A 15,361-nucleotide genomic window follows, 5' to 3' on the forward strand; every position below is an offset into this window, starting at 1 on the left:
TTTAAACTGCAAAACTCTTTTAAAGAAATAAATGCCTCTTGGATTGTGGAAAACTATCCAAACACTGACATATACTGAGCAATTCCATAATGTTCAGTATAGAGCTGTTGATCACACCATGAAATAGGCTACCATAGTGACCTAATTTCAGTAAAAGTTACTTGCATATTACATATTATGTCATTGTTTGTATCAAATAAATTTATGTACAATGTTTGTATTAAACAAAACTGCATAAAGCCAATTTATTGCCTATATCATGTGTATGATGCCTACAACACTAATATATGCAACAATTGGCACGCGACAAAACAAAGTCAGAGTTAACTTTCAACTGGTAGCTTTACTGGGAATACAGCAGCTGTAGAATTTGCATAAGTCAACGACAAAGATTATAATAAAGAACTTATCTTTGTGGGAAAAGAAGCAAAATACATCCGTTTTAAATCATGATAGCCTTGCCATCAATTCCTGAGTTGAAAACTTGGTTAAACTAGAAAGAATACTAGGAACAAAGGATAAGAGCCTGAACTCCAGTATATTGGAAAAAAAACAATCTGTAAGTCACTGTAGTGTAACCTATGAAAAAGGCATCTGGTGTAGGCCTAGGTTTAGAAACAATGCTGGTGTTGCTCCTTGAGGTCTGATAAAACTGCATCCAGACCGATGACCTCTTTCTTTTTTTCAGCAACACTTTTACGATAGGCATTAGATTTTGTGAGCAGTGTAAAGTCCTGTTTTCTCTCAGCCTTCTCTGCCATTGCATCTGCTTCTTCTTGCATTGCCTCAATGCTAGTGATTATTTTCTGTCTCTTTGCTGCCACTTTTGTGATTTCAGAGCGGAGCTCTTCTCTTTGCTTGTCATTTTCAGTTTCCTTTTTCTTCTTTTTTTCATCATCAAGGTATTGGACATATCGCATCCTGGCATTTCTGCAATGCTGCAAGAGGGGCTTTGGCAATACTCCATCAAATGAGCCACCAGTCAAAGAATCTTGGATTAGACGAAGAGACATCAGAGTCCTTCCTTTCAGATTTGTAACCAGCATGTCCTTATTCACAGAATACCCTCTTTCGACCGCTGCTTGCCCATGTGACAATGTGAACAGGTCTTTCATTGATTTCCACAGAATTGCGTACTCTGCTTTGTCACCAGCAAATCTTCCCATGAATGCGTCCAGCCGACAGGAGCTACTTCTATACCCTTGAAATTCCTCCTTATGGTGCTGCACCATTTCAGTGAGGAACATCTTGTACTCACTCAGGATTTGGTCACAGTCCTCTGCTGTATGTCATTTGGCGTCAAGAAGCAGCTGTAAGAGCTTCTCAAACATGGAGATGGCACGCCTTTCATCGCTGATCATAGTTACTGGATCTAGGCATGCCATGTGCCTTACTGCTGCATAATTCAAAGGGCATTTGTCCAGCAGTTTCTTTGCTGTTGCGGACAGGAAGGCTACACATTCTCTCCGGAATTGTTAACCCGGCAGCGGTTTTTCAAGCAGCTTCTCTGAGGCTTTCTCAAGAGCTTGTTTGGTGGCAAAGCCAAGATCCACCTCTTTCAGTGGCAAATGGAGTGGTTTGTCCAGTACATCAATTTTAAGCATTTGGACAGGTGTTTTGATGTTATCCAATACCTCCCTCTTCATAAAGCATGAAATCAAACTCTTCAGAAGGGCCTGAAGGTCTTTTGCCAAAAATGGCATCATGGGGGCATCAGTCTGGAAAGTCTCAAGAAAGGGTTTCAGCTGCCTTGCCACATAGGCAAAAAACTGTAATTTTGCCTCAAAAAGGGGGTCACCAACAGCCTCTCTGACCACAGTGTATGATGTTGACGTTGGCATTTTACTCTTTGGCAGTTTCTTGTAATTGTCGACAAATATTTCAACATGTGGCCACATCTTAAGTGCTCTCTCTGCCACTGGCAAGTCCTCCACCCACCTGTGAGCACAGAATTTTAGAGGGAATGTTGATGTTTTGGTAATTTCAATAAAGTCATCCCGTCTGGCTGGTGTGTCACGAAAAAGCTGCCAAAGGGCTCTTAGTTTGTCACCTATCTTCCATCCACTTTCCTTCTTGCCTTGTTGGAAGCTTCCATGAACTGTATGAAGACCACAGGTTCCTAGGTTTATCAAGCTTCTAATATCTGGGGCCTCCTTAGACCTGTCTTCTTCAAATAATCTCAAAAATTTTTTGTTGACACTTGGTCCATCCATCGAGATTTGCAGGAGCTTGTTTGGATCAAGTGGAGTGAGGGAAACTTTAATGCTCTCAACAAGCTTCTCTGATTGTGTGTGCCCTAGAAACTGGGAGTCCAGATAATGCACAACTACCTTTTCTTCATTATCACTCCAGTACCGCACAAGCACATCCATCTGCTCGGTCTGTGTTATTTTGTTGAGGCATTCATCAAATGAAATGGTATAGCAGTTGGACTGTCTTTCACTAGCTTGTCTCTGAAATATGGTGCAAGGCCAAAACACATCAGATACGCTGCTTTTGCTGCACCACATGAGAATTTTTGGGCAATTTCACTATCTGGAAACATCAGGTGAAACAATGAACCCATATCTGAACAGGAATTGAAAGAATATTTGGAAAGGGCCACTTTAATCACCCAGCGGATCTCTGCTTCTAAAACAGCTTCACTTGAAAAATGAGCTCTGATTGTGGGTGCAGCTTGAGGTGGAGTTACAGAAGTTGATGGCTGGACCTCTTTGCTTCCTTGACTCTCTGATTCTGCTGCCTGTCTGCTAGCTTCAGAATTTTGGGGGGTGGGAGATTGATTGATGAAATCAGTCATGTGTGGTCCTGTGCCTTGACTTGACCCTCTTGTGTTCCTGTCCTTTGGCATGGCTTTTAACAGCAGAAATGCCCATGTTGCCTACATCAAAAGCTTTCTTGCATATCTTGCAGTATGCCCGATGTACATTATCTGTCACATGTCCTATCCAGTCCCTGAACTCAGGATTTATCTTCCATTCCTCCTTAAACGTACACCTCCTTGACATGATTCTGCTTTCCCTCACTTCTGTAATTAGAAATACATTCTCTAAATTAACCATTATAGTCTACTATTTTTCCTGCAACACTGCCTTAGTGTCAAAAACATTAAATACAGTAATGTACAAAAATGTAGGCTAAATAGAAATAGTGATCCAGTACAGATTTTCTGTAGGCTAACTGTGGTAAACTTAATGTGAAAGCATACCCATATAATTCCTCTAGAGGGAGCTAACGTTCTGTGGAATAATGGAAGCAAGCTAGAATAAGAAGTTGAGCCAGAAGCTGTTAAGCGTGTTCAGTTGTGCAAATAAACGGCACAAGCCAAGTAATATTTATTATGTGGCGATTGCTCGGCTGCAAGGATATCACACGAACCTACACAAACACACAATAACAGGAATTTAGATGTAGGCTTCAAGTAGCCTAAGCCCTATTTGTTTTAAATGAAAGCAGTAGCTCTTAGTCTAATTCTTTTTAAGACTGTTATCGTGTTCGTGCTGTTTTAGGTTTGGTTCACTGAATTTATTTGCTTAACAGTGGGACCACGTAGGCCTACAAAATGATTTTAGATTGATTAAGCAATTTCCTCTGGGATCAATAAAGTATTCTGATTCCCGTCATTAGACAATTAGCACTATGATAACACCTAATGGGAATTGCCATTAACAGGCTAACAGAAATTAGCATCGCCAATTTACTTGACATGTTTAATATGCGACCTGGGACCACATCAGACGGTATGAAGTAACAAAACTGTCAGTTGCACCATATGCACTGTGGTCATACTTACAGTCATGCACTCAGCAGAAATTTCAAGTGATGAACTGATGTTCTGTTGTTCTCCTGTCAGCTACTGACAAGCTAGAGCAACGAGGGTCAAAACTCAAATATAATTGCCTATACATGTCTCAGTAGGTGGAGACATTGCGCAGCAGAGGCCATGACCTAGCTCAGCTGTCATCATATCTAGACTTACGAACAGCAAGCTGTTTCAAACAGAAAAATTAAAAAGCGAAAAAAGAAATAAAATTCCAGGACAAGAAAGATTATTTCCAGGACATTTGGCCATTTCGATCAGTTTCCAGGTCATTTCAATGACTGGAAAATAACCCTCAAAATTTTCAGGTTTTCCAGGACGCGTGGGAACCCTGACAGTGGCATATTGCACTCTTGAGTTAATAAAATTAACAAAGCCTTTGAGTTATTAAAGTGATTGAAATAATCATAACCTGCATGTCTTTTTCCATATGAACAACTGTAAATCTACTTTTGCCCACCCCTTTATATAATTTTTACAGGTGTTTTCCTTGCCCTCTTTGGTTTACAGTCATCCTACTTCTTACATTAGTTTCTTACTTCCCAGTTATTTACCTGACACGGCTTGCACTGTTCCACATCTTGTCCTACTTCTTATTCCCATTTTTTTATCCCACATTTTCTTCCCAACCACCCATCTCCTCAAAATCCACATTACCTCTTTCATTTGTCTGACTGCTTCCCTACTCGCATTGATTTTCAATTTACAAGAGGAAATAATTTGAACATATAATTCAGTCTTTCTAATAATATGAAACAAACCCAAATGTATTACTTTCAGAGCAATGCAATCCTCATGTACATTTCTGAGCTTTCACAATTACTATTTAGAAAAAACTGGAGGTGACAGGAAGAGCACACAGGAGGAGACAAAAAGAGCACAGGACAGTGTCAGAGTTTGGAAAGTGATGGTCTAAAGATGACACCTACTGGCCATTGACAGCTATAATTTATCTTTCAAGGTCAGTTTCATCAAACCCATTTTAAAACTAATACCAGGAAATCTGGAACTGAACAAAACACAACAACTGGAGTTCTCCATTGCAATGTGCAATCCTTATGAACCCATGAGCGAAAATGTACTCCTTTTTTTCTTTTGCATTAATCAATTTCACTTATTACTTGGGGTCTATATCAATACATAAGAAATATTTCACTTGTGGGGGGAAAAAAACCACACACTTAAGTTCTTACTTAGCAGGTTCTGTAATTTAGCTAACATGATACTTTGACAATTTTATCCACCATTTAGGGACAAAAAACAAGACAGAGAAAATACTAAGACAAAGAATTCTATGAAACAGTAGTTCCTCTTTATTGAGCAGCACCCAATGAAATCACATATTTACATGGCATGCCAATTTAATAAGAAATTTTTCTAGGACACATACGGAACACTTACTATTATCTGCGGGGTAAATGTACAAGATTTCTGAACATACAAGATTATTTTCTTTTAAAAGGTTCTCTCATATATGTTCCACAGTAACACTGTTTTTATATATAAAAAGTTTGATGCTGCTATTTAATGTACATATTCTGATGACAAACTCATCACCCAGAGAATATCCAGGAGATGCCAGAGTTGTTAAGCTTCTTAAATGTTTAGTTTTGGTTAAGTTCGTGCCCATACCGATAACCAATATGGCATCTGAGGCCTGAAGAGAATTCTGCTCCACCTGGAGAATTGGAGCTGCCAAATGGGAAAAAAAAAACATTCACTGATAAACAAGTATTACATTCCAACTGAAAGTTCCACTTCATCTAGAAAGAACTCTTAAATACACCTGTTAAAATGTGGACATTTCTGGAAGTTCCACAATCACTGCAATGGAGGAGGACAAACAAGGTTGAGAACATAGGAGAATAAAAAAAAAATAGATATCAGGTGCAGCTCAACGTATATTCTGCAAACATTTTTTTTTTCTTCTCGTTAAATCATTTGCTTGATGGCAATATGTATGAAGTCCATTTTTACCAAAACTGAAAATGTTCATTAATTTACTATGAAATTACAGCTGAGATAGTCAAGTTCAGGCAGAGTTGCAACTGCTTATCTGCTCAGATGAGTCCTCGTCGCTTCTTGTAATCCTCTAGGTTCAGTGATCTTCGTGGAGCGCCATCTTTAACTTGGGGGATATTGGAGGTCACAGACAATGATTTAGCCTCTAAAGAATTAAAGAGGAAACACATGAAAACTATTTTTGTTATTACCATTCCACTTCAATGTCTTGTTTTGCAAATAATTCTTTTGAACAAACACCTTTACAACCACAATTTCTGCAACTGTGCAATAAATTTCCAATAATGTGTGGGATATATATTAAAAAATAAAGCAAGTAATGGAAGTTTTTCTGCACTTTTTTATTTCTTTTAAGTACACCTAAGCAGGGACTATTCATTGCTTGTCAGTAGTGCTCTCCCTGAATTAGTTTAATTGTTGGTTGGTTGATGGTAATCTATTGGTTTAATTGTTGTGTGACTAAACGGAGATGCAATTTAGTGTGACTAGTAATGTAGCATCACCACCACAAGGCCAGAGAAAACTGACAGGAAATTTTTGGCAAATCCATTAGTTACCCCTAAACACCCCAAGACCCCGACCCCCCCCCTTTTCCTATTTAATCTCATTTTTCTTTTAATGCAACATGTTTACTTCTGTTACCTGTGCTGGGAACCTGAAGGTCAATTTTGACATCAAAGTCGTGGACCTTGAAAAGATCCTCTGATAGATCACTGGTGGTTTTGGCAACATCCTTGTCTTTTGGGCCCGCTCCCTGGCGCAAAAAAAAAAAAAAAAAAGCATGAGAAATGTACATATATGCCACTGCTCAGTTTAGTCTGTATTGAACATAGTCTACAGTATACTCTTATTGGTCAACATGCAGAAAGTACTACAAATGCATAAAAAAATATAAAAAACTGTAAAAATATGACTTGTACAGAGTGACAAAGTATATTAAAATGTTTAATTATTTCTGTGTCAGTAGACTATAAAATGAATAAATCTTGGTGTGTAAAGGTATGATAGGGTCCAGAATGCAACTGATTCTGATTCAATCAAGGGGTCTTTGAAAACAAACAGACAAGTGTCAACAATTTTAAGAAGCATGAACTTATACTTCCAAACATATAAACCTTTAGAAAATCATATATAGTCTTACCGGTGTATTTTTTTCTTGCACATTATCTGGAGTAGAGCCAGAACCATATTTCTGGTTTAAATGGGCAAGAATAGCAGCATGTACTGACGGATCTCGAGCCTGAAATACAAAATATTTTATTATATCTAAAACTAATCATTTTTGACACATTTCTAATAGTCAGCAGGAAACTAAATCGGATGGCAACTTACGTATGCATATTTTTAACATGTTTTAATACAGATGTAAACAAATGCTGTTACGCTTAGTTCTTTGAAAAACTGTTAACCAGTTAAGGTAAAACTTGAAATAGAAAAATCTGCTTGTACAAAAGAGTACAAAAGAGTGGAACTCCCCAAATAACGCATAATCAACTCTCTTAAACGGTTTCTTACTGATTTTTCAAAAATCCCTGATAAAACCGTTAACTGTACTAAAAAAAAATAGATGACGTATAAGATTCTGTCCTACAAGTATAAAAGGGCCATTTACCAATGATAAAAATACATACATACATTTGAAACCATGGTGGGTTTGCATTGCCGCCTTGTAAATGGGTCCATCTGTTGGTTCTTGGAATTTTGACCTTCAGCCTTAAAGAGATTCAGAAGAGGATTAGAAACAGCCAAATCCAGAAAAACAAGCATCTTTGAAGCTTCAAGACCTGTCATCACCAAAGCAATATAGAAAACTAAGACTTCAGACCCAGTGTGCTTCTTAAAGCTTGTGAACCCCTACTGTGTTGTTTTTATTATTATTACTTACATGTTTACTATGAAAATCCCTATTAAATCAAAAGGAGTCCTTATTTTTCGAAAGTGTCATTATCTTTAAAATCTGTTTATTGCTTAGAGAAGTGGATGCATGCAGAAAGAAAATTAAAGAGCCAGCACATATGCAAAAGACAAGGTAATCTTGATTTAATAAGTAGTGGCCCAGCCTGTAGGAGTTGAGCAGCAATCAAACTTTCTTTCATGTTTTTGATTAATTCTTACATCTGCATTGCTAAACTTATTTCCCATTCTTTTTCAATGGTTTCAGATTTCTTGGCCTGCTTAATGAACAGCCGACTGGTTTGAGGCATAAACTGAACTCAGCCATTCCAAAACATCAATCTCTCCCTCTCTCTCATATTATATATTATATTAAATTTTAATATATAATATAAAATCCAATGTCTGTCTGTCACAAAAGAACTACTTAATGTATTTAGTTTTTTTTTCTCTATAATTTGCTTGAACATTCCAGTTGATTTTGCAACTTCTCTCGTCACGCTAAGAATCATAGCTTGCTTGCGGCAATGATTAATAAGCGTGAATTGAAGAGAGAGGCTGTGGGCCGAGTGGAGGGGGAGGTAGGACCTCAGGAACTGGGCGTGGCCATCCACACTCAAGCAGCAGTCACCATTCGAGTTGAGTCTGCATTTCTGTCCGGTTTTCACAAGAGAATTACTTAACGGATTTAGATCAGGTTGTTTTTTTACCCCCCCTTAATCGTTCACTTGCGGTAACAATTTATAAGCATGAAGAGAGAGGCTGCGGGGTGAGGGGAGGGGGAGGCATAAAATTAATCAATTGGTACTCAAATTATTTGGCATGTTGTCTTGAACATACACTTCAATAAATACAGTTTTAGAACACAAAGATTCAGTTCATTATCCTACAGAATTTTAAAATTCCATTAATCCTTCTGGCATGCTGCCCCACAATTTAGCATTGAAAGTAGGAACACAGATTATCTTTTTGAGAAACCTGAGCCCACCCAAACTTTGCAATGGTATCCGTCTCCAGGTCTGTCAGCTTCAGAACAACATCATAGATGCGATCATCATCACAGGATGCAGCATTAATCCTGTGTATTCCTCTAATTGCAACGGGCATGCCCTTTCAATTCAAGAGATTACAGTTCCAGGTGAAGCTTTGCTTTCCAATGTCAATTAGCAAGGCCCAGGAACAGACACTCAAGTTGATCTTAGCTCACCAGGCTTCTCATATGGTCAGCTTTATGTTACTTTCTCTCAGGTTAGTTCCCCAAGAAACCTATGTCCTCGCCCCGATAACAAAACCAAAAATATTGTATATCAAGAGGCCCTTGGATAGGAAACTTATCAATATAAATTGTTCTCAATACAAATTACATTTTTTTTTAAATTGATTTTTAAAGTTTGTTCTGTTTCACCACTACGTGGGCAGCGCCGCAGGGAACATCTAGTACATTCCTATAATGCTTTTTTGTGGCCAGATTTGGTGTAATATGGATTATGGAAGATGTATTTTTTGCTCAAGTCAACTTTTAGTCAGAGGTGGTTTAGCTCGGGGAAAAACAAAGCCACGTATAGGTCCATGGGCCAGAAAAGCGCCTTAAACCTCAACACTGCCATTATCATGGTTATCAACCCTCTCATTAGCAAAAAAAAAAAAAAATGGAAATGAAAATACTAAGCATTAATTTACAAAGCAACTTTAACCTAATTTCTAAGGACACCATGAAAGTGTGATTTTTCAAATGACCTACACAATATACACTATAAGTACTGCCTGATGGAAGGTTAACCAATGCCACATTTTCCAACTTGACAGCCATCCTTAAATTATCTTTTATGTTGTATATTTACATGTTTCCATTTTGGTTCATGAGAGTGTTTTCTGTAGGTCAGGGCTTCTAAAACTTTTTCAGACCAGTAACACCTTAGAAGTGGGTGCTGTAGATTATGGACCCAAGCCCACCCATTAGGAAAACACAAAAAAATTATTTTCACAAAAGGTAAAACACATTTTTCCTGTTTCTTAGATTTAGAAATGCACTACACCACATTTATGTAGAGGCTTGACCCAAGAATTTTTTTTTTCTCAATCTCCAAATTAGCTAACTATTTCCATTGCAACTGAGCAAAGCAGGGTAATTAGTGATTAATGCTCATGTAACTGACAGCAGTATATACAAAATGAGTGAAGCAAGGCTTTCTAATGATTTTTATTGGCTCAGAACATTATGGGAATGCCTGGCACAAATGTATCCTTGTGTGCTTATGCTCATGCTTGGTGCTGGGTGTCTCAGCATGTGTTTAAAAGGTCAGTCTTCTACATTACTGTATTCCCCCTTAAAAGTTGACACACAGTACAGAGCAGCTAGTCAAGTTCCACTTGGCTGTAGGAAAATGATTGGGATCTGTTGACGGCACACCATGCATACATACATGGCAGTGCTGTCTGGAAACTTTGTATGTCGTTTGCCATTTTTTAACATTCTAATCAGATGTGTTGTGGTGAATATTTAAGTGAAACTGAGAATAAATTTCATTTTTTGGTGGAGTTTTCCTTTAATACCAAATGTGGCATGAGGAGAGCAAACCAAAGACTGCTGTTGAACAGAGATCTATACAGGTGTCAACATCTTATATAATGCCAAATGTGTTTTTGATGAAAGACAATGAAAAATAAAATGGAATAATTAATGGTAGCTGGGCCGAACCATTTAGGCGCCAATTTAGCCATAAATTTATTGGAGGCTTTAGAGTATGGCTGCATCTAATCCATAATTTTCCACCAACTGAGAAACAAGGTGCTCCAAGCAACTGTTAAATAAATACCCATGCTGGCTCTTTTGGAAAGCATGCACAAGTTACAGTGGGAACATAATTAAGAAACACCTCACTTTTTACCAACAGCTGCACTACCTGCTCCCTACACCATACTGTGCACAAAATCTACACAGCACTTTACTATTCTCTAGTACAGCATCAATAAATACACTCTTTGATTTTCTAAGATTGAAAAACATGGAAAGCTATATGATCAATTCTGCGTTTATATGTACAGGTGTGCATCTCAAATTAGAATATCATCGTAAAGTTAAATTATTTAAGTAATTTAATTCAAAGAGTGAAACTCATATAGATTCATTACACACACAACAATACAGTATTTCAAATGTTTCTTTCTTTTCATTTTGCTAATGAAAACCCAAAATTCAGTATCTCAGAAAATTAGAATATTGTGAGAGAGTGCAATATTGTAGACTCCTGGTGTCACACTCCACTCAGCTAATTAACCAAAAAAACCTGCAAAGGTGTCCTGAGCCTTTAAATGGTCTCTCAGTCTGGTTCAGTAGGCTACACGATCATGGGGAAGACTACTGACTTGACAGTTGTCCAGAAAAGAGTCATTGACACCCTCCTCAAGAACGGGAAGCCAGAAAAGGCCATTGCAAAAGCAGCAGGCTATTCACAGAGTGCTGTGTCCAGGCATATTAATGGAAAGTTGAGTGGAAGGAAAAAATGTGGCAGAAAAAGGTGCATAAGCATCAGGGAAAACTGCAGCCTTGAGAGGATTATGAAGCAATGTGAAGCAAAAGTATCCGGGACATGGGCTATAACTGTCGCATTCCTTGTGTCAAACACTCCTGAACCAGAGACAATGTCAGAAACGTCTTACCTGGGCTAAGGAGAAAGCAGACTGCACTGTTGCTCGGTGGTCCAAAGTCCTCTTTTCAGATGAAAGTAAATTTTGCACTTCATTTGGAAATCAAAGTCAGAGTCTGGAGGAAGAGTGGAGAGGCACAGAATCCAAGTTGCTTGAGGTTCAGTGTGAAGTTTCCACAGTCAGTGATGATCTGGGGAGCCATGTCATCTGCTGTTGTTGCTCCACTGTGTTTTATCAAGTCCAAAGTCAGCGCAGCCATCTACCAGGAACTTTTAAAGTGCTTCATGCTTCCGTCTGCTGACAAGCTTTATGGAGATGGGGATTTTATTTTCCAGCAGGACTTGGCACCTGCCCACACTGCCAAAAGTACCAACACCTGGTGTAATGACCAGGGTATCACTGTGCTTGATTGGCCAGCAAACTCGCCTGACCTAAACCCCATACAGAATCTATGGGGTATTGTCAAGAGGAAGATGACAGACACCAGACCCCACAATGCAGACAAACTGAAGGCTGCCATCAAAGCATCCTGGGCTTCCATAACATCTCAGCAGTGCCACAGGCTGATTGCCTCCATGCCACGCCGCATTGATGCAGTAATTCATGCAAAACGAGCCCCGACCAACTATTGAGTGCGTACATGGACAAATTTTTCAGTAGGCCAACATTTCTGTATTAAAAATGTTTTTTATTGGTCTTATGTAATATTCTAATTTTCTGAGATACTGAATTTTGAGTTTCATTACTTATAGGCCATAATCAGCAAAATAAAAAGAAATAAATGCTTGAAATTTATCACTCTGTGTGTAATGAATCTATACAAGTTTCACTTTTTGAATTACTGAAATAAATTAACTTTTGATGATATTCTAATTTTTTGAGATGCACCTGTATGTGAGAAAGAAACCTCAGCTTTAAATACTATCTATATCTGAAGAATACTTCCAAGAAAGAGAATGTTTCAATCTGTGTTCCAGTCTGCAAAAGTCTCAAAAAAAGAACACCTCTTTGATTGTAACACACCTGAACACCTTCAGTTCACCTTGCCAAATATTCTGTGTATCCAGAACTGTACTAGAGCATGGCAATGATACCTCCAAGGGAACTTAACTTCCACCATTTTGGCACATACACTCAGAACAATATACACCCTTAATAATAAAGGTCTGTCAAAATCAAGTGCCCCCTACAATCAAGACAGAAATGCTACTCCCTAGAAATGCAATACTCACTCAAAATGACAATGTTGTAACATGTAAACTGTATTTATCTCTCCCAGTCTGTTTTGCTGAAACTATTTCAGGTGTCAGCTATGTATAATCACTTATTAATTGTTCATTTATAGAAAGTCTTGAAATTTTTCATTATTTTAAAAATTGATAAAGGAACCTGTAAACCAAATGTTACAGAATCAAACTTCCAACAAGCAAATATTTACTCATGTAGTAATACAAGTTAACATTTGCTGTCATTTCAAAGTAGGCTTATATTAAAAAGTTATCACTAACCACAAGTGCTTTTTCTGATTCAACAATGTTCCAGCTTCTGTTCCTTTGATTAATATAACTAAAAAAAATGTAAAAATTACTCAAATTATTTCAAGTATCAACACGGTCAACTTCATGAACTCTGCAAAAGCACTAAAATAAATTATTTAGATAATGAAAATTATAAATATTAATAAAGAACAGATGCTTGACATTTTAGGAAAAAAGAAAATAGCTACAGTTAGTTGCAGTAAGACACAGCAAGTTCACAGAAAATGATTTTAACTACTGTGGATGAGAATATCTTTCATCATCCAAAGGATGTTAATATCTGAAATTCATATGATCCTAAAAATTTCTGTATATTTTCAATATCAAAGTCAAAACAAAATGTGAACACATGGCACATAAACTGAACCATTATTAAAATATAAATGTTAATCATTATTATAAGTACTTGAACAGTAGATTAGTTCTGTAACAAATCCCCAGCATGACTAGCAAATGAATACACATAACATAGAGAAAACTCCAGACAGTAGCATGTAATGGCACCAGTTTGAGTAAAAACAACTTTGTACAGTGGCTATTTATTTTTTGCCATCAAGCATAATACAAGACTTGGGAGGAAGACTTTCCTAGGCCAGAGGTTAAACATCATCATGCTCTGTTGTAAATTTGCTACACATTCCATTCTTGTCTCACCTGATAGCAGAGATATTTTTTGTTCTTTGGCGGTCCAAAGCCTCAGCTCTCTCTTCAAGCTCATTAAGCTGATCCTGAATTTGCTTCACTTTTTCTGTATCTCCTGATTCTTCTGCCATGGCCTAAAAAAAATTAATATTCATTAAAAAACACACCACACACCCAACCCAATGACAGAGCAAGCATTTAGATGAACCTTGAAATTAAAGATAATGTCCATCTCTAACAATTTAAATGAAGGTGTATGACTTCAGTCATTAGTGTGGTTAAAATACTGACATTTCCCATTTTCTCATAACTGTTAACAAAATACAAAGGCAGCAAACTCTGTACTCATCAGATTTTTGAAATTTGTTAATGTGTAAACTTGAGCATAAAAGCCGGCATACCGCTATAATAATAATAACTGTAAGAGTTAGACAAACTTTCTTCTATCTGAATTTAGTTGGCATTTAAACCAGGAAAAGTTTGTCTCCAAAACTTATTTTCAAGTAAAATGCAAAATCATTGTTCATGTGGGGAAAAAAATTAATACTCAAGATAACCTTTAAAGATGAGCGACATATTTGTAGTCATGTTACATGATAAGTAAGACAACTAAATATCACCATGTACTACCTTCTCTTTTAACAGCTGTGTTTTCTTCATAGCATAATTAGGAGGTGCTTTGCGAAATCTGTCCTTCTCTTTCACAATCTTGAAAATTAAAAGAAAAACAGGGATGTCATTCAAATTATGGGAAAATTAGATATTATTTAGTTAAAGTAAAAAAAGTAAATAAATTCCAACATATTTCAAGGCAGAATAAAACAATGATGTGAAATTTCTATAGATTAGTATTATGGCCTGAGATAATGTCAAAATGCTAATATTAGAAGTTGTTGTTGCTTCTTTTAAAGTTATGGCTGTATTTCATGGTTATAAGAATGAGAATATCAACAGTACTAGATTTTTAAATATTTGACTGTACATCCTTACTGCTAATGATGTAATGGAGAAAAGGAAATGTACAATTATTTTCAACTGTTTTGTTTGCATTATTTAACAATGACAAACATTTTATGAATAAAACAGTCATTAAACATATTGTAAATAACTTGAAATCCAATTGTCAAACCACAAAGAAATAAAGGTTCATTTAAAGAAAATGATTAAGTATTCCAGAACATCTTTTTCAATGTGGAGATGGGTAACTGTTACCATTTCTTCAAACATTATCATTTTTAACTCAAAACTGTATTCTATAGAAAAAAATAACCTTTACAAAAGACAAATTTGCTTTATCTCCTACTATAAGGAAAGAGACCTTACATCTTCAATGTCCTTATCATTGAATTTGTAGTTTAGTGCTTCTTTAATGGCTTGTTCCTTCTTTGTGATTTCATCCAATGTAGGGACTTGCATTCCCGCCACCACCATCTATTAATAATAGTTATAAAAAAAAACTAAATAAAATTGCCCACAGACACCCTACATAAACAGCTTTCCTTATAATAAAGTAAAATTGACAACTCTGCTTTGAGTGCATAATAAATAACAAATTAGCACCCCATTCACTTCAACATAACATTCAACCCTAGCACAACCACACTCAAATCAGGAAAAAACTCCAGTTTGGGATGTTAAAGTCTAATCACTGGAACCTTGCATCTCATTTAAACTCCTTTCACATTACAAAACGTGCATGACAGGAGGTGCAAGCCTGACTTCTGTCAAGTTATTAAGAAAAGAATCCAGCTGTCTAGAATTCTCAAAGTACTCAGCTGTCAAAAAAGGAGGCTCGAAG

At 36.9% G+C, this 15,361-nt stretch overlaps 1 protein-coding gene across 2 annotated transcripts in view; it reads right to left on the reverse strand.

Annotated features, from left to right (window-relative positions):
• Positions 1-5,110: 5,110 nt before the first annotated feature.
• Positions 5,111-15,361, reverse strand: part of rtf1 (RTF1 homolog, Paf1/RNA polymerase II complex component) — a 47,935-nt gene continuing 37,684 nt past the window's right edge. For both annotated transcript variants that reach the window (XM_028821262.2, XM_051920069.1), the window contains exons 11-18: positions 14,887-14,994; positions 14,194-14,271; positions 13,576-13,697; positions 12,892-12,949; positions 7,478-7,555; positions 6,984-7,082; positions 6,485-6,596; positions 5,111-5,987 (exon numbers count right to left, since the gene is read on the reverse strand). In XM_028821262.2, coding sequence (XP_028677095.1) covers positions 5,881-5,987; positions 6,485-6,596; positions 6,984-7,082; positions 7,478-7,555; positions 12,892-12,949; positions 13,576-13,697; positions 14,194-14,271; positions 14,887-14,994 — 762 coding nt within the window. In that variant the 3' untranslated portion in view covers positions 5,111-5,880. The remainder of the gene's footprint in view (positions 5,988-6,484; positions 6,597-6,983; positions 7,083-7,477; positions 7,556-12,891; positions 12,950-13,575; positions 13,698-14,193; positions 14,272-14,886; positions 14,995-15,361) is intronic.

The sequence above is a fragment of the Erpetoichthys calabaricus genome, chromosome 16 (genome assembly GCF_900747795.2).
Source record: "Erpetoichthys calabaricus chromosome 16, fErpCal1.3, whole genome shotgun sequence".
Lineage (NCBI taxonomy): Eukaryota > Metazoa > Chordata > Cladistia > Polypteriformes > Polypteridae > Erpetoichthys > Erpetoichthys calabaricus.